Source organism: Aptenodytes forsteri, unplaced genomic scaffold, assembly GCF_000699145.1.
Source record: "Aptenodytes forsteri isolate BGI_AS27 unplaced genomic scaffold, ASM69914v1 Scaffold231, whole genome shotgun sequence".
In the NCBI taxonomy this organism is placed as follows: Eukaryota; Metazoa; Chordata; class Aves; order Sphenisciformes; family Spheniscidae; genus Aptenodytes; species Aptenodytes forsteri.
This window is the reverse complement of record NW_008796046.1, coordinates 2,439,521-2,459,000: the sequence shown is the minus strand read 5'-3', so window position 1 is coordinate 2,459,000 and position 19,480 is coordinate 2,439,521. Positions and strand designations below refer to the sequence as shown.

General features: G+C 44.7%; 1 protein-coding gene across 1 annotated transcript in view; it reads left to right on the top strand.

Annotated features, from left to right (window-relative positions):
* PAK1 (p21 (RAC1) activated kinase 1) overlaps positions 1-19,109 on the top strand; it is a 58,144-nt gene extending 39,035 nt beyond the window's left edge. Inside the window, exons 8-15 of the mRNA XM_009286154.2 lie at positions 3,196-3,259; positions 4,184-4,232; positions 6,448-6,560; positions 12,386-12,503; positions 12,968-13,067; positions 14,868-15,064; positions 17,593-17,637; positions 17,787-19,109. Coding sequence (XP_009284429.1) covers positions 3,196-3,259; positions 4,184-4,232; positions 6,448-6,560; positions 12,386-12,503; positions 12,968-13,067; positions 14,868-15,064; positions 17,593-17,637; positions 17,787-17,873 — 773 coding nt within the window. The 3' untranslated portion in view covers positions 17,874-19,109. The remainder of the gene's footprint in view (positions 1-3,195; positions 3,260-4,183; positions 4,233-6,447; positions 6,561-12,385; positions 12,504-12,967; positions 13,068-14,867; positions 15,065-17,592; positions 17,638-17,786) is intronic.
* Positions 19,110-19,480: the final 371 nt, after the last annotated feature.

Below are 19,480 nucleotides of genomic sequence, written 5' to 3'. Positions count from 1 at the left end.
CTCTGGACACGCTCCAGCACCTCGACGTCCTTCTTGTAGTGAGGGGCCCAAAACTGAACACAGTATTCGAGGTGCGGCCTCACCAGTGCCGAGTACAGGGGCACGATCACTTCCCTACTGCTGCTGGCCACACTATTTCTGATACAGGCCAGGATGCCATTGGCCTTCTAATATCTTGATATTCTGTAGCTCTGGAGCGTGGATGATTATACTGAAATGTTAGATGTAAGGTGAGCAGAGCTTCCTACTGTGTCTAAAAGATGGAGAGAAAATTAATGCATCCCCAAGTTCACCCTTCCACAATACCATGACACAAAGTGACTTGGTTATTTTTAAGTGCCCTGACATTGTGTGGGTACCCAAATTAGTAGTTGTTTCTGAGAAACATGTCTCTGTTGTGTCCTAGTGTCTTTAACAGTCCCTACCTTCAGTTCATGGGTCTTCTAAAGTGCTCCTCTGCTGCCTGGTATTTTTGGGTTATGCTGTGGCATATCCAACAGCTGAACCAGCTCTTCCGTGCAACTGATTGTTATCCTCAGCCTGGGCCAGTTTTTATTGGGGTAGAGCATTTCTAATTCTTTGAACTACTAATCCTATATTAATTGCATACATGCCTTGCTTGTCAGTTGATGTAAATTGTGTTAGCACCCCTACGGTCAGGCTGGTCTTCTCGGTTGAGGGTATACCCCTAAAGGTCAGTATTTTATGAAGCAAAGGCTAGTAGCTAGATGAAGGAAAATTTAATCTGAGGGTGTAACTTAAAAAAAAACCAAACAAACTTAAAATGGCATCTGGGTACCTCATTCCTCTGAATAAAGCCTAGACTGAATTGATGGCATGTTAACTGGAACTGCTTGCTATTGGAAAACTCATACCCATTGTTTTAAAACAGCAGCTTCACTCACTTAATTAGCAGGACCTTTGTATCATTAAGGATTCAAGCCATTTTTGTGACCAGGTAGGGCAAGCAGGGACTGTGGCAGGAAAAAGGTGCTATTCTAATACAAATACACTCACTTCTGTAATGAAGAGAAATGAAAATGCCACTCTTAGGAGTGCTGGGTGGCAGATGCGCCTTCTGACACCTTGCTTGCTCCAGCAAGTGGTGTTCAGTGCTGAACTGATTCTTTAGCATTGAGGGGTTTTGTTACAAATATATGGGTGTGTGAAGTTCAGTGGCCGCTGTTAGGTGTCAGCTTCTAGATCTGGGCTAGTCAGAAATATGTGATGAAGTTTAATCCTGTTGTAAACTGGTGTTTTTCCACTGAGGGCCGTGGAGTTGTACTTGTGCAAAGATGTGCAACCCTTTCATGTTTTGGTTTGACATGTGAATAAAATGACTAAAATCTTAAAGCATGTATATATTTACACATACTGAAGATGTGCAAAGGTTAAAAGGAAGCTGATAAATCTCCACCTCTTAGCATTAACACAGCATTGGTGCAAACATTAATGAATCATCGACTTTTTGGGAGGTAGGACACATTACCCCATTTTACAGATGAGAGCATTAAACAAGGCAAGATTGGCAACTGCCTCTTGTCACTACAGCACTGTCCTGTCACTGCCATGGGGAAACAGTTGCCTGTCTCACAGTCTGAACTTGTAGCCTGTTAGGCTTTGAGGGAAAGTTTACGAACATTTGTTCAGAAATGCTTGTCCTCAAGGCCAACAGCACTGCTTCCATAATAGTACAGTGGGGTTTATATAGTCAGATTTCTCTTCCCACCCTCCTCTCCAAACGTGGACCATATTCCCTTCCTTTACCTCTGTCTGCCCTAAACCCTGTGGGTTTGGCTGCTCTCCAGTGGTGTCTGAAAATAGCCTCCTCTTATTCTGCTTGCTACTGGATTTCTTGGCCTAATGACCATGAGCAGTTTCTTTGCCAATATACATCTGTTTAGGCTCAGCCCTAGACCTCTGTAAAAGCAGCACCATGTGTTGGCAGCTTGAGTGACTTGCAGACACCAACTCAGATGCAGCTCTGCATCCCTTGATCCTATTAGCCACCCTGGTGCTGTTAGAGAGACTTGCTCCCGGCTGAGCTCTAGGAATTGTTGGCCCTGATTTCTTCACCCTAAGAAGGGTGCAATTGCTGCCTGTCGTAGGGGTGTTATGAATGTCGGTTAATGTTTGCAGGGAACGTTGAGTTTCAGTGATGCTCCTTTTGTCAGCTTCTCTGGTTTACCCCTTGGCAACCCGCCATACAATTCGCAGGACTCCAGCGCATCTATGCAGCCTGCCAGCCGCCTACCCTTGCGCTGAGAGCTCCCTCCCCTCATACAGAAAACACTGTGTTCCTCGTGGATACCAAATCCACCTTGAGTCTGAGCGGCCCCTCACCACCCCGTGTTGCAGAACACCAGGCAAAGTGCTTTTCCCTCTGAGGGATGCAGTAATACACTTTCTTCTGTCTGAACAGCCACATTAGGGGAGAATGAGCTGAGATTGCCTCGGGTTGCTCACCAAAACCAGAGCAATGCTGCAGTCGCATGGCAACTGCTGCTAAAACCTGCACTGACTGTTGGGTTCCTGGAAGAGCAGCCGAGCATTGCCCAGGCCAGGGGAGATTTGGCTCTGTAGGGTCTCTTCAGCTTCCCCCCCGAGTCTTGCAACCCAGTCATTGCATCAGTAATGGCTACGGTCCTGCCGATATGGAAACGTTGTAAATTACTTTTGTTCTGCCAGAAATTGTCATGGTGTAGGGAAATCTTTGTCTAGATTTGCAACAGACTGTTGGCTCTAAGATGAATGAGGCCCTGGCCTCCAAATTCAGAGGATGTTGCAGTGCAGGGGCATCTTAGATCATCCAGTGTGTTGAAGCTGGAGTTGACTTTAAGTTGCAGGTTTCCAGCAAATAATTGTATTTACATGTGTGAGGTCTATGTATACCCATCCTGTGCCTAGCAGTGTGCAGTCACCGGCTGCTAGGGAAGATTAAATGTGCTTAATGTCTGCGTTCCACCATTTCTGAGGGGAAATACCTGTGAGAGGGGAATGCCGCAGCTGGTGTGTGTGTAAATAACTGAGGACTTCCTTGGCGTCCATGTGCCTCTGGATTTCTGGCAAGTGGTTCATGAGGCTCAGCAGAGCCCGCTGTGGCCATGGGGCTGCTCTTAAAGTACAGTTGGTTCTTATAGGTGTACGAAAAAGTACTTACAAAATCCTCTTGTGGTTTTTGTTTTTGTTTTGTAGGAAGTATTGTGAGTGTGGGCGATCCAAAAAAGAAGTACACATGTTTTGAGAAGATTGGACAAGGGTTAGTATACCCTCCTTCTCTGTCCTATACCTTTTCTTATGCTAAGAAGGAAGCACTGGAACCAGGCTAATTTAGTTTGCTGGAAAAGCTGTTGGTGATGCTTTGGAGAGTTTATTTTATTTGTTTGGGTTTTTTTTTCTTTTTCTTTTGTGTTTTTTTTGGTTGTTTTGGTGGGTTCCACACCCCCTGCCACCCCCAGCTCTTCTCCCTTTTCTGGCAAAGTCTTGAGTCACAGGGACTGGGTTTTTTGCGCGATTTGTGTTTTAATGTAAGAAAATATGTCATTAGATGATCAGGTTGCTAAATATAGCTGCAAGCAGGGAAGGAACTGCTTATTTTCAGCATGCAAGACAATTACAGATTTGCTTTTTGAATTAACTCTGCTTGATGTGGGTGTTGTGCCCCTCTTAGCAGGGTAGGGGGAAAATAGGCGTTGGGGGAGAGCCTATAGTGAGGCAAATCAGTGCAAATCACTGAGATATCTGCTGTCAGCTCCGTGTGCTGAGGCTCAAACTCCTGTTTCCCTCACTACAGATGCCACATTTGTTTACTTTATCTGATCTTATCTGCTCTGTAATCATGTTGGGCAGTCTGCAAGCCAGGGCAGCGCAGTCATGCCAGTTTAGATGGGATCAACTCACGGTCCTACAAGCTGTGCTACGTTGCTGGTTTAGCAGCAAGGGTTTGGATGACCATAGTGTCCTCTGTTAGGAGCTTTGTTCCCCATAAACTCTGGCTTCTGCTCCAACAGCAGTCTTGGCTCAGAAATATTTCAGATGATATTTACCACTGGAATTATTGCATGAAAAGGAATGGGACTGAGAGCACTTCAAAGAGACAAGTGGGAAGGGGCATGTGTTAAGCTGTCAGTCTTGCTATGAGGCACTAATAAGTATTTTTTTTTCTTTTCTCTCTTTTGTTTAGAGCCTCAGGTACAGTTTACACAGCAATGGATGTAGCTACAGGACAGGAGGTAAGTGCTGCCAGAATACCACAGCAGTGGGTTTTGGACTGTGTCCTAAAAGTTCAAGTTGATGCTACAAAATAAAGACGGTCTTTCAGGGGTTCATGACATCCTATGTTTAATGAGGTATTTATTTCCTTACTAATGAGGTATGGTCGAGTGGTCTGAGCAGAGAACTGGAAAAAATGATTTCCCAGGTTTTGATTCCTGAATCATTTCATATTTGTAAGGAATCTTTCTGTGACCACAGAGGCTGGAAGCAAATGTTCAGACTGGATAATTTCTCAGTAGAAGTTTCTCTCTTCGTCCCCAGGATTGCTGCCTGTCCCCATTTAAACTCTTTTATATGCCCTCTGTTCCTTTGCTTCCTACACTTATACTAGTTGACTTGCATAGAAATAGTTCCTCTCCCACCCTTTGCCCACTTGCTTTCTGCCCTTGAATTGAGAGACAAGGAATGTCTGTCTGTCTAGTTTTGGTTTTTTTCCCCCCTCCAGAATATTGAAAAGTGCCCTGCGTGCTGCATGCATGCATAATAAACTAGTAGTGACGGATATGCAGCATCTGTGGAAACCATTATTGCTAGATGGAGGATTTTTAAAGAGGAAAGTGTATGCATTATTCCAAATATATTTATGGAAGCCTGCAGCAATGCGTGTCTACTTTGCATTTGTAAAGTTTGCTACCAATCCTTCGAGCTCAGGAGCTAAGTGAACAGCAACACATTTTGGAAGCACTGGAAGGAAACTCCTTTATTTTGCACTATACAGGAGCCTTGGGCAGCTCCCAGGGTTAAGAATATTGAAGATTTTCGCTGATGATGGCTATCTAGTATAACTACAGCTATTTATTTTGTATCCTAATGCACGGGGCAGTCTTAGATAAGGAAAATGCCCCCATATGCACTTGGACCATGAACAGGAGTGAGGAAGTACAGGAGCCTCTCTGAAGCTCCCTCAGTATTGGTCTTTATCTGCATCAAATGCCTTCCCTCTCTTCTTCATCTTTCATTCTCCTCTCTTGTCTTGCGCAAAGAGAAGCACGGGGTTTTTGTTTTTGTTGCCTTTAAGTACTGTTTGGCAGCCCTCGTAAATACTGTAGAAAATCAGCATGGTGTCTGTCTGTTCTTGCCTTCTCATGTGTTGGGATTTTTCTATAGTCTCCTTTGCTATACTATCAAGATGCTAATTGTATCCATCCATATTGGCACTCTGTGGCTTGTTTCTTTTAATCCTTGCTTTTGTGAGCTGGAGTTACTGGCTCCCCTCCATTCACCTAGGCCTCTTTCTCTCCAAGTACCGGTTTTGTAAAGGCATAATTACATTTCATTCCCTTTGCCTAAATATTGTACCAAATACAGTTGGGTTGTAATGTCTATGGAAGTGTTTCTGCCTCCTGTTGTGCTGAGTAGTCTTATTGATTTGAAGGCTTGTCTGAGGGCCAGGTGTTCTCACAAAGTACCGGTAGTGTGGAGAGTTGAATGTAAGAGTTAAAAACGTGTATTCTCCTGCTTTCTGCATATATACATGCAGAGTAGATATCCTGAAGCAGGCAGAATGCTACTAAGCCAAAGGGCTACAACTGACAAATCCATCCCTATTGCCCTTCAGTTATGACTGAGGATAAAGCTGAATCCAATTCACTTATTTTCAGCCTTTTATCTAAACACTGGTGCTTCTTCCCCCCAGGTCTTGCTGTGACAGAAAGAAATAGAATTACCACCTCAAAGTACTAGGTTTAGGCTACATTATTTACCCCCTCCATGCATGGCCGCCCTGCTGTAGATTTCTAGAAGCAGAAATTTGCACGGGAGCAGAAAAAAACACCAAAAAACTTCCAGAAACATCCAATCCAAAATGAAATTAATAAGAATCCTTTAAGAAATAAAACTTTTTTTGACATATCAGTCCATGCTAGAGTAAGGGGATCTCTTCCTTGTTACCAAGAAGCTGTAGGTGGAGATGGCTATCCAACTGTGTGACATAAAGGTCCTGTATGAAAATAGTAATTCCCCTTGGCCTTTTTGGCATTAAGTATCCTCCAGCATGTGTGGAAATGGACTGGCTGCAGAAACTCACAGAGTTACTAAATGGCTGAGCAACCCATGATGAAAAAGTGTTTTCCCGCTTCACGTGAATGTGGGACTAAAATAATCGACAACGGTGCTGGCAGGTTTCTAGGGGACTCCTGTAATAATGCTTTACTTGGTCTTTCTTCACTGCAGGTTGCAATCAAACAGATGAATTTGCAGCAGCAGCCGAAAAAAGAACTGATTATTAATGAAATCCTTGTGATGAGGGAAAACAAAAACCCCAATATTGTCAACTACTTGGACAGGTATGTCATGGTTTGAAGAGTTCACAAAGGGACTCTGGGAGACACTTCCTTGTCACTGTCTTAAGTGATCCTGTCTCAGCTTAATGCAGGTATAGGACAACTTGCATTGCTTAATGCATGTGGCAACATTGGGATGTGGGTGGCTTGGTGGTCTCTCTCCATAATCCTAGGAGAAACAGGTATTAATGGGGTATCTAGGCTCTCTTTAGAGATGCTGGCAGCAAAGGCATTAGCAGTATGCTATCAGGACTCCATTTTTCAGCTCTCTCCTTTGCCAAATTTGATGCAACAAGACGTTTCCTTCCTGCTACTAGAGGAGAAATACAAATAACACAGTTCAAACTACTTCTATTTGCTTTCCTCTTCCTCTTCTTTCCTCTTCTGCTGAGCAATGCTGACATTCTGCTTGCGGAGGAGCAAATGCCTTCCAGGCTTAGATGGTAATCTTGTCCCTGTGGCTGTCCACTGAGGTTTTCGGCACAACAGCATAACAGTGACGAGGGTGAATGACATGCGACACATTACCAAGCCAGGCTGCTTTCTTGCGGGTGTGAATAAGGGAGAAAAGGAGACCTGGCACAGACGTAAGAACCTTTTGGAAGACAGAGGGAACAGGGTTATTCCCTGCTCAAAGCTGGGCTTTGTGGGCTCATACACGTGCTGCGGCACTCCTGCTCAGCCTTGGATATATTATGTCCATATGGAACAGCTCCTCCTTGAATCCCTACTCCTTACCACAAGAGTTGCACCTAATAGCTTATCTATGTACAGACCTGCTCTGCTTGTTCTTGAGCTGACGTCCCTTGGACTGGGACAATAACAGAGCAGAAGCAAGCAGCACAGTGGCTGCTGCACTGAGTGTAAACTGTTATTAAAATAAACATGTGTAGCTGTGAAAATTCTGGTCACTACAGCTCAAGACAGTAAAATGCCCAAGTCTGCAAACAAACATGGCTGTGAGAGCTCTTCCCCACAGGATGTTAATGCTGTACATAAGGTTGATGGTAGCAGTGCTGCCATCATCAGCTGTTTGGAGGTTGACTGCTTCGAAAAGAGCAACTGGTAAATGTGCTTCTTTGGGGGTAGGGAACTGCCTTTGAAAAGTGCAAGAAATTCTTGCATCTGCCTTGTTTGAATTCCAGGAAACAGCCACAAACTGTCAGCATTGAAATCTGGGGTGTAGTGAAAGCCCAACAGGCAAAAGCGTTGCATGGTGGCTTGAATTCACCATCAACATAACATTGGTGCATTGTGTCGAGCCTGTGTCATTCACCTTATGTTAAAGATACAGCTAGTTCCAGTTGAGCTGCAGCAGGATTTTCAGTCTGCTGCACTCATGTCAGAATCCAGCAGTCCTGATGAACTACAGGTTTGGCTTATTGTAGGGTAAAAAGTGCCTAGATAGGATGCAGGCTTTAATCTTGGCAGCTCATTTTTTTTTTGAAGATGCAATGGAGGGATGTGAGCTAGAATCTCTTTTGGAAATCTGAGAGAGTATTTGCACACTTGTTTGCTCTGCATGTATATCAAAATCTTAGCAGCTGTTTCTTTAACAGGCTTCTTTAACAGGCTTTCAGTGTCTTAGCCAAAAAAAGTGCTTCTTGTATACTGCAGCATCAGTTGTGATGCTGAATTTATATGGTGCTGTGTCCTATGCATAGCTGTAAAGAGCTATGTTGTTGAAGGGACAGGAAGTCTGCTCCTGAAATTTTGTGGGAGGGGTGTGGGCACAGGGAGGTGATGCTGGGCAGGCGCCCTCTTCTTACAAAGGTTGACGGTTGGACTCGATGATCTTAGAGGTCTTTTCCAACCTTAATGATTCTATGATTCTATAAAGAGCAGGAGGATATTACCTGTGTAAAATGAAACAAGTGGTAAAGAAGAGTTAAGAATTGAATCTGGGCTGAAACGGTGTATTTCTCCTGGCTGATTAGAGGCTTCGTTTTGGCAAAACTATTTGAGAGACACATTCTTCCCATTAGAGAGAGCATCGCTGGGTACATGCACTTGCCTTGTCTAGCCAGTACATCCCAGCTGTAGGGTAGCTGCACGTCCTGCTGTCTTGTTCAAGCTTCCAGCAACAAAAGCTGCTGCTTTTGTCCTCCACTTTCTCTCACTAATCTTTTTCAGAGGGATTAGCTTTTGTTTGAGTGCTGCAAATGGACAGAGCAGCAACTAGGATGAATGTGGGGGTTCTTGTGCCTATTATACCACTTCAGCTTTGCAACTGCAGGATCCTGTTGCTGGGGAGCTGCTTTCCTCCTGCCTGGCCTAATGTGCCTGTTTGCTTCCTGAGTGCTGAATTAAGCTGATATTTGAATGCCGCTTGCTGGTTTCTGCCTACTGCTGTCGCAGAAGGAAGTACGAGGAAGGATGTGCTTGCCGCTGTGGGACCTCGTTTCTTTTTTGCGGTTCTGTTTTTGACAGTGTCTCCCCTTCCGAGTCCCTAATGGGAGCTGCAAGATAGTCATCTGTATAAACCAGCTCTCTCGCTTCTCTTTGCCTCAGCTCCTGCCCTTGCCCAAGGGTTTCCTGTGCTTTATCCTCTCTTACCTACATGGCCTACTTGCTCGTGGTTAAGACAGCTTTTCTGTTGCAGTGTAAGTGGCCAGTGTTGCACAAAGGTGTGCTGTGACATTTAAGATAGTGACATGGCCTAATCCAGCTGTACTTAGGAGCTGAATTTAGAAGCATCCGGCTCTGAAGACAGTGACGTACCGTTTTCTTGTGCAGAATTGCAGCCACTTGTGCTGAGTTACCTTCTGGAGGTGCCAGTTTCTTTCTACTGTGTGAAAGAGGCCCTCAGAGGCCTGCTTCTAAACTCAGGCATCTAAACACAGGCATCAGATGCCCAGTGTTAGGCAAAGCAAACTCCTGCCCTTTGGTTTCTTTCTTTCTGAAGAACTCTCCTTAACCTAATAAACCCTCGCTTTAAGTAGTAGCCACTGTTACCCTCACCTCAACCCCAAACTCAACTAGGGCTGGAAGGTCAGTGTATAAAGCTGAAGATGTATGACAGTCATGCTACAAGAAAACACTGATTTCTTTCCAGGCTACCTTCATGTTTGCATGTTGGAGGCATGTTACTAGTGCAGAAATCTGTAATGAATGATCTTGCTCTTTTGGGCAAAACCAAATTTTATAAAGTTTATCAATAAAAAAGGACTATGACTGACTGGTGTGTGTTTGTGATAGGAAGGGCTTGGTGGACGCCTTCCTAAGGTATCTAAGTGGAAGCTGAGGAACACCTTACAGGAGCAGACATTAACTGCTCTTGCAGATGGATAAAGAGAAAGCTGTAGACCACCTCCTTCTTCCTCAAAGACTTTCATCAGCTTTTTTTTACTGCCAGCCTTGTTTTGGAAGGTGACTGTGGGTGACAAGGTGCGACACCATGCTATGCTTGACGTCACATAGAGAGCAGATCGTAGGTGTATGGACTTCCTGGTGGTGTCTCCAGAACTGCTGAGAGAGTGGTTTCGAGGCACGCTTACAGCAGGCAACTCAGTGACTAAAACTGGCCTCTGCTGCAACAGGAGAGTGAAAAGATCCCTGAGACGGCACCACTCAATCTTCTGAAATGACATTCGCTTCGTGGCAGCTGGTGGGGAGCCACCCTTAATTCCACCTCCCTGTTATGTCAGATCTATCAGTTATTGAGGTGCCTGGGTTTTGGCCCATGCCTTTGGCTGGTCATGGCACAGCTTGGGTTCACAGTGTGGTTCTTTGCTCGCTACGTCCCTTTTGGCTGTGGAGAGATACCAGCTTGCTCCCAGCATGTGCAACCTGAGATTGTCACGCAGGAGCGGTGGAGCCCATTCTGCCCCCATCCTTACAGTCAAGTGGATTTGGGCTGCAGAGGGTGCTAGTGGCAATGAAGGGAAGCATTGTGATGTCCAGGGTGACACTAATTTGTTGAGAGGGTGCTGGTAAAAGCTGGAGAGAGCCTGGTTTGGCAGGAGTGATGAAGAAGCAGCAACAGCATAAGGGCAGGAAGGAAGGGTGTGGATGGAGTGGCTTTCAGAGCCCATTAGAAGGTAGATGATCTGCAGAGTTGGCAGAAGCGCTTCTAAAAGCAATTCTGCTGCTCCTCTGTCACTCTGAGGGGCTGCTGTGCAGGTGATACTGTTTTTTCTGGGGTCTGTGCTGCTGGGCAAAAAACTGCCAGTGCATCAGCTTCTCTTCCATAGTGGAGCTGGAGACCTGTCTGCTCCAGGAGCATAGCCCTGTGTCCTTGGGCTCTGTATCTTGAAAGAAACTCCAAATTCTGCCTCCCTGCATAATCTTCAGCATCACCAAATGCAGATACCATCTTTGTCTCCAATATTAAAAGCTCTCCATAACTGTAACACTTCTGTCATGCAGCTCAGACCACAATTCTTATTTTGGGGGAGTTTTTTTCATCAGCTCAGGTGTTGGCAGTGTGTCCTTTTGGGGTCAAAGCCTACCTCCTGCCCGCTCCTGTGATGTCTCACTCATCTCTGTCTACTTTCCGTGCCAAGTTGGGCTTAACTTCATTCTCCTTCACTGTTGCTTTCTAGCTAATTGTTCCCTAGAACTTGTCCTGCTTTTTGCCTTTGGCTCCTAGCAAATTCACTATTCACTCTTCAGTAGGATCAGTGTTTCAGAGCAAAGCAAACATCTGCTTGATGAACTCTAATGCCAGCAGAAGCTTTTAATTCGATTCTCTGCCCTCTCTCTTGACTCATCTGTCCACTCACTTTAAAAATAGGAGGATAGGCTGAGAAGGTGAGTTTTCAAGTTTTCAAGCTGATGATTCCTTCCTTCAGGAATGTGTCATCCTGATACATCTATCATGAAAGATTGTGTTGATGTTTTTCCAGATGGGCCCAAAAAGGCAGAAGTGGTTGGTGGTTACGGTTTGTTGTTTGTTTTTGGTTTTTTTTTTAAAATGAGTTAATGCTGAAGTCTTCATACCAGGTCTTCTGGTTTTAGACATGAGCACACACACTCCCAGCTGAGAAGACTATCCCAAATGGCTGAGAAAACTTGCCCTCACCTCAGCTGTCTCTTCCCCATCTTCCTACAGGCCTTTTTGGACAAGACCTGGCCTTTTGGGCATTCCTTTTTTATTTTAAATCTTTAGAATTGCTATTGTATCCAGCAAGATGTTCTCATTTGCCCTTATGAACTTTCTGAATTTTTCAGACAAAATCCCAAACTGGTTTGGTAGCATGAAAAAGATTGAGGTGATTTTTCAAATGCATGATGCTTAAAAAAAGTGTTCTTTCTCTGTTGTTCATGGGCAGCCATCCATTGTGTCACCCAGGATTGTCCCTGGGCCTAGGCAAAGTAGGCAGTTGCTTAGGACAGCAGGATGCCAGTAGTAACAAAGCAGCCCCCAGCCACCTCTTTGGATGCAAGAGCCCCTCAAAAGCCATGCTATGTGCCAGAAGTCTGGGCTGCATGCTCGGACCCCATCCTTGACTAGTAGCTCTTCCCCTTCTCTCCCAGCAGCAGCAGGAGTTTTAAGGTCAGGTCTCCATCTTAGTCTGGGCCCTTTTCATGGCAGAAAAATTCAGCCTTGCCTTTATGGCCAGGAAACTTATAATCTGCTCTCCCGTTACCTCTCTCCGCGACTTTCTGCACTCACCCTTCCCTCTGTTCATTCAGGTTGTGATCAGATCCTCCCGTGTACAGAAGGTACCACGAGTGCCTGCTGCCCCAGTGCTGTTAAATACGCTGCTCAAGCCTCATGGTTTCTCTGCACTTCTAAGACAGCTTTAAAACCCAGTGCATTCTGGCTAGGTAAACAGTGGCATGCTCATACTTGCTGATTTTAAAATCTGGTTTTGGCTCTTCAGTTACCTTGTAGGAGAAGAGCTCTGGGTGGTCATGGAGTACTTGGCAGGAGGCTCCCTAACAGATGTTGTGACAGAGACCTGCATGGATGAAGGACAAATTGCAGCTGTGTGCCGAGAGGTAAAGTGGCACTCGCGCTCGGAGGGAGCTGTGATTGGGAAGGGGACACAGGCTTTCCACGACCTGTCACTGGCTCCACAGGAATAGCTGTCTCCAGCTTCTGTAATGCAACAGTCGTTCTTTCAGAGGATGGATTTCATCTGGGAGGTTGCAGCACACAATCCTAATGCAAGCCTAATATGTTTCACCCTAGAGGGAGAACTGGAGCACAAAACGGGGTTGGAATCCCCTTGGTTATGCCTGTTCCCCAGGTCTTTTGGGACTAACCTGTCCTCCTAGGACCTGCTGATCTCAGTGGGATATCCCTCTGTCGCCCTGCACATACTGGGTATATGAAAGACTCTGAGACACTAAGCCCTTGCTACTCAAAATGCACATTGTTAGAGTCCATTAGTTGGCTAATTGTGACTGGTGAGTAATTTCATGCACAGTAAGACTATCTCAATTATTTTATTTTTTTTCAGTGTCTCCAAGCTCTGGAATTCCTCCATTCAAACCAAGTTATTCACAGAGACATCAAGAGTGACAACATCCTGCTGGGAATGGATGGCTCTGTCAAACTAAGTACGCGGGGGACATTGCTGGTGATGACCTATCAACCCAGGCCTGTTATCTGCTTTGGGCCAGGCCTGTTGGGGAGATGGGTGTTTGAGATGCTTGATGCTGTGGTGTTGAAGAGGCTGTAGAAATGCTCCTGTAGGTATTTTTGTGGCTTTGGTTTTAATGGAGATTGGCAAGCATGAATCCTTGTGAACTGATACCAGACCTGAATTGAGGTTTGGGGCTCGTTTAGCTTTGGGCCATCTGTTTTTGTGGACTAAAATAACAGTATTTTAATGCTACTCTGGTCTAGAAAGCTGGGTTTGAAGGTGTAGGGCCAGAAATCTTTATTTGTGAGCGATCTCTTCAGCCTGGAAAATACTGCAGGTACTCGGGGGGCAGAGGGAGTGGAGGGAGAATTGAAAACTGTGTAACTAGAAAACATTTAATCCTACAACACCAACTCAGACTGGACTCTAAATGTTGTTTCCTCCTTGTGTTACCACCCGTAATGAAGACCTCGAGACTGTCCTGCCCCTCGGGTGCTAAGGTAGCTGTTGTGTTTGTCATTGCCCATGCAGAGATAAGTCTGGAAACTAGTGAATGATTATCTTCCACCTATAGCTTTAACAGAATTGTGCTTCCTTTCTCTCCCTCTCAGTTCTGTTGGCTAGCACCCAACAGGCATAAATAAATCTATTTTTGTCAGCAGTGACAGCAGATATGACTCAAAATTCACACAGTGCAGATATGCTGAGTAAGAAGGTGGGGGTTTTTTGCACATAATTGCTTTTTAGACTAAAGCTGTACTTTGGTACAGTCAGATCTCCAGAGTGTTAGCGATGAATAGCTGATCAGGGCCGAAGTGCTCTGTTCTTATGGAATAAGTTCTCTGAGCACAGTATGCAGGTACCAGGCTGTAGTTTGAAGTTAGAGAAGTCCCTGTGGGTATGATGCAGTAACCTTCTGGACCTGAGCTGCTTATTGGCTCTGCTGGAAATTTGCTCTGTTTATGAACCATATGTACCTTCCCTGGTTCTTACCCTTGATAAAAACTCATCTAGGGATCAGTTTAATTTTCATCATTCTGCCTAAAATTAGACCTGCGGTGCCATAGGGGGTCAGGATGGGCAGTGCATCTTGCTGTGTTGATTCTGCTGGGCTCACAAGAACAGAATTAGTTTTCTTTTGGTAAGTCAAATACAAATAAGACATAGGACCCAGCAATCTTTGTGTGAAGGCGCTCCATCTTTCTGTCTATTCGAAGAAAGTAATCAGTATAAATTTAGGTATTTTAAATTTATTCTAAACACTGTTTGCTCTGTAAAGCAAATCCTGTTTCAGGGATGATGTATCTACTGGGGAAGTAATATCTCTGGGACTGCAAATATCACCAGACAACACAGTATGTGGGCTGGGGGATGTATCTAGATCAGACTGTGCATTAATTTCTATTTTCACATACCCAGGAACAGTCTTTAGACCATATATTACATAGTGTATTACAGCTGCATAATGCTGCAAACACGGTCAAGTGTCTCAACATCCATATATGGTTATTTACTGATCCCCATCCTTCACCTAGATAAGTCAGCAGCTCTGTAATCCTCATGGCCTCAGTGAGTCAGATTTAGAAACTTACTTCTCAACACCGTCTTCTGTATTAGCCACAAAACCACCCCTCCTTTCACAGTTGCAGCAGCAACGCAGACGGTGCGGCAGGGTAACTTGTACTACAGCTCTGGCATCAGTAAGCGTGTCTTTGGAGAAACTTGCTGATTTCTATGTCTGTTTCTTTCCCCGCCCTGGTCTTTAATTTTCCAGCTGACTTCGGCTTCTGTGCCCAGATCACTCCTGAGCAGAGCAAACGCAGCACCATGGTGGGGACCCCGTACTGGATGGCACCTGAAGTGGTGACACGGAAAGCATATGGGCCCAAAGTGGATATCTGGTCACTGGGGATAATGGCCATCGAGATGATCGAAGGAGAGCCCCCCTACCTCAATGAGAACCCCCTGAGAGTAAGCGAGTATCTTTTGCCCTCAGGTCTTCGCTAAGCCTGCTGGTGAAACTAGGTTCTAAAGGAGGCAGGTGAATCCTCCAGTGCGGTTTCACCACCTGCAGCCCCGTATCTCCTTAGATGTCGCTGTGAGAAGATTGAGATAGTTTTAGTTAAAAGCCATAGTTTGCTCTGGGTGGCAGAGGTGTGGGTTCTTCCTGTTGCAGACCCTCTGGTCAGCTCTGATGAGTTAGATCATGCACACTCATAATTTCCCACTTTCTGGAGATGCTGATAGAAGCAGAAAGAGTACCTGATGGCACCAAAGCAGCTGACTTCTTGAATCCTTGTGCCCTGTGTGTGGGGAAGAGTTCTCCTTAAGTTCAAAAATATGACACGTTACTATTCTATAAATGGAGCTTTTTCCTACTGGCTGACTGTTCCTCCTTGCATGCCCCAAATAAAGCTACAAGCTTAATAAGTCTTCAGACAGGGCTTAAACCTCCTGATGTCTTTCCCTTGTTTAGTTTTTAATGAAAGGGGAGATGCTGTCAGTTTGTAGGGATGTAACTGCTCTTAATATAAGCCAGGTTTATGGCTTCTCCCTCAGCTACCCAGGATGAGGGGATCTAGAAAAATTCTTTTTAACTTTTGTCTCCATCTCTTGCACTGGAAGTGATTTTTGGGAGAGAAGAGCAGCACCAAAGAAGAGTGAAAGGAAAGAAGCTGGGTGTTGAGTTAAACGAGGGTGGTTAAGCAACTTTGACCTCATTTAACTCAACTTGTGCCGATCCCAGGCTATCAGACTGCTCCCATGGGATGTGCCAAGTGATGTGCTCAAAGGGCCTGCATATTAACAAGTCTTTGACAGATTTCAGTTTCCTTTGAAAATCCATCCAAGAAGTTTCTTGCGTGAAATCCTGAAATGGATGAATTCTGAGTTCCTTGATTCTCAGAGGGGTGTGCGTGTGAATGCTTCATCCCCAAGCAGTAGCGAAACTGCTTGTTTCTGCAGGATGTTAAAAGCTGCTTCGGGGTCTGCTGGACATCTTTTGTAAGGAGCCAACTGCAACTTTATAGTATTGACTTTTCAGGCCTTGTGCACTCGGGCAAAGTACCGACAGAAAAAAATCACCTATTTATTCAGGGGTACCTTCCCATGAGGATATAGTTATCGCAGGAGTCTAGCACTGGCAGAGTCATGCCAGTTAACTTCCCTATGTAAACACGGTCTGGAATGTTGTTTTTGTCCTCTTAATCCCTTGAGAGGGCTGCAGGATCCAAACCCAGATTACGAGGGTAAAACAATAAAGGATTGGATCCCATCCACATAAAAATAGGGCTGGCAACTATTCTGTTTGCAGAAACTTAAGCATTGATTAGTCACCCTGATAAGGTGGGGTTTTTTTTTCCCTCCCCATTGAACTGGGGGGAGGGAGAGGCAAAATAATTGTATCTGTAATCCAGAGACAATCTGACAATCCAGAGACTTGACAGACAAGTTTGCCATGGGGGCGGAAGTGTAGCTCTTTGTAAAATAAACCGGTGATCAGGGGCACTCAGACCTCAACTGTGAGACAGTTCCCTTTTATGTTTTCCTTTCTTTCCACTAGTTTGTCTAGTGGATTCAGTTTTGGATGTGTTGCAGCCTTCTGAGACTGTCATGAAGCATTAATCACTGGCAGAATGGCAGTAGTTGAAAGATCACTTTTTCTCCTGGACTTTCCAGCCCCAAAATATCAGAAAGCAGTAATGTTCTGTTCCTTGGAGCAGGAGAACATTTTGACTGTAACATTTCTGCCTGGTTTTAACTACCTTTTAGCCTCTGATTTCCACCCCACCCACCCCAGCCCCCATCTCTGAAGCATGTTGCCTTGGGTGATTGATCTCTGCTGATGCTCAGAAGTCCTGTGTGATATAGTTGCTTTTTGTTTTCAGAACAGCTTGTGAACTTGCCCTACATGCCTTCACTCTCATCTGAGAGCTGTTCTGACAATCAATACTGTTTTACTTAACAGAGCACCTTGTATAGGAGACTGACTGAATGGTTCTGTGTTGCAAGCTCTGTGCTGCTCTCCTGAATTCCAGCTGCTTTGCAAATTTCTAATATCCGTAGAAGGCCAAGGCAATGCTTTCACCAGACCTGTGATAATAGGGAAGAGAGAAATGAGAGGTGATTCCTGCAGGAAGCCCTGTGCCTTGTGTTTGAACCGCACAGGTTGTTTTTAGTACACTTTCCTTCCACACAGAATTTCACTATAGATTTTGCAAGACTTTATAATTCCTATGGGGAATTCACTGAGTTTTGCTCGGTCTTGAACATGTACAAACATTGGAGACTTTAGCATGTGTTGGGTGCGAATCTGTTCATCACTTCAGGTGAGCCCCAAAAGTTTGTGGTGGTAGCAGACCTTTTGGTTTCACCTGTTCCGAGATTAGAGTAGGTTGTTAGACTTCACATGGGTCTAGGTGCCAAAATTTTGAGTAGCCACCAGAATTCTGGGGCATGTTCTGAAAAATTTAACCCTTTTTCTTTTTTCTTCTTCTTAGTTCCTGAAGTTCATCACTTCAGGTGAGCCCCAAAAGTTTGTGGTGGTAGCAGACCTTTTGGTTTCACCTGTTCCGAGATTAGAGTAGGTTGTTAGACTTCACATGGGTCTAGGTGCCAAAATTTTGAGTAGCCACCAGAATTCTGGGGCATGTTCTGAAAAATTTAACCCTTTTTCTTTTTTTCTTCTTCTTAGCACCAGTTCCTGAAAATTGCAAAGCCTCTATCTAGTCTCACTCCTCTGATTATTGCAGCTAAAGAGGCAGCCAAGAACAACCATTAAAGTGGTGGAGTCAACACAGTCATCGTGTCAAGACTTTTAGATGTTCATTTCAGAGACTGAATTACCTGCCCCTCTCCCCTTCTGCTCCTTCTTCACAGGGGAGTTCTTAAAACTTTGATCTGCCCTGAAGGGTGGCAGAGGTATTGTTCACTGAATGTGGAAGGGCACGTAATGGGGACATTGCTGATCTTACATAGTGAACTATCTTTCCATCCTCGTGGTGGGGGTGAGAGGGGAAGAGTATTTTGTATGGTTGAGAAGATCTTTCTGAGAACGTCTGAACCTGACCTACACGTAGCGAAGACAGTTTGTTTCCATATTTCTTACTGTGTTTAGTTTTAAAAATAATGTGGAGCCTTAGACCATGTTTATCTTAATAAATTAAAGCTTTTGCTGGCTGGACTTTCCCTGCTTCTGGCAAGCTGCTATTACACCACTGAGGCTGCTCTGTGCTTTGGATGACTTGAGGGAAGGAAGCAGGCAGCAGAAACGTGAACAGCTGTAACAACTGAAAGGGGAACGAGGGCGTGAATACGCATCCCTCCTACAGCACTGCTGGATGCTTCGAGGGAGCACGGAGAAAGCCTCTGTGTGCTTCCTGCAGCCGTTGGAAAACTTAATTAATGGGTGATCTTTTTGCCAGATCATGTGAATTGGGGGCCCCCCCCTCCCCCTTTAGTTTCAACTCGACTAGTTAACCAAATCTCAAATATTTCTGATTTCTAGAAGGTAAATCACAGGAAAAATTGACAGAGAGCTCTTTTAGAGTTATTTTATCAGCGCTGCGAGGCTTCTTAGAGACCCTTGCCCTGTATGATAAAGCAAACAGAGCAATTACTATTATAAAGATAAGATTTGCCTGCAAAATGATGTTGAAAACTCTTGTTTCTTAGAGCAAGTCCAACGGAAAACAAACTGATTGTGGATGCTGCTTTCTTGGAGACGTGGGGACTTAATTTTTTGAAATGATAGTGGTGTCTTTATGCTACTGATTCCTTTGGTTGCTAATAGTCTGTAAAACAACAGGAAACATGGAACTACTAGAGGGATTGGTTGTAAACACTGGGCTTATGTTTAACTGTATACTGATTTTTAATAAAATGACTGCTGCGTTTCTTAACTTGGGGCTGAGGGAGGATTGGAGAATTCACTGTACCCAGACACATCTGTCGGGTGGGATTATTGTTCATATCGTCACCGGGTGCTCAAATGTGTTGGATAAAGTGATATAACCTCGTCTCTTACCCCTTCTTCTGTAGTCCTTTGGGATAGCAAGTGGCTCTCGAGGGAGTAACTTTACACACAGAGACAATCGATAAAAGATCTGCATTATAACTGGGGGAGCTGCTTTCTCTGTACTGCTTTGGTCATTTATGGGGTGAGTTTAAACTGATTCTGGAGTAACCTCTCATCTCTCTCCAAAGCACTTTCCTGCTTCTTGCTGAGACCTGCTGCTGGCTCAGCCCTTTCTTCCCTGCACCTGGATTTTAATGCAAATATATTTTTCCTGTTCGCTCCACAATACATGACAGCTCTTACACTAGTTTTACTGGGTGTAGATAGAGTTTGTGAGGTCTTTTGCTTCTGTGGTGCCTTCTCCCATCGCA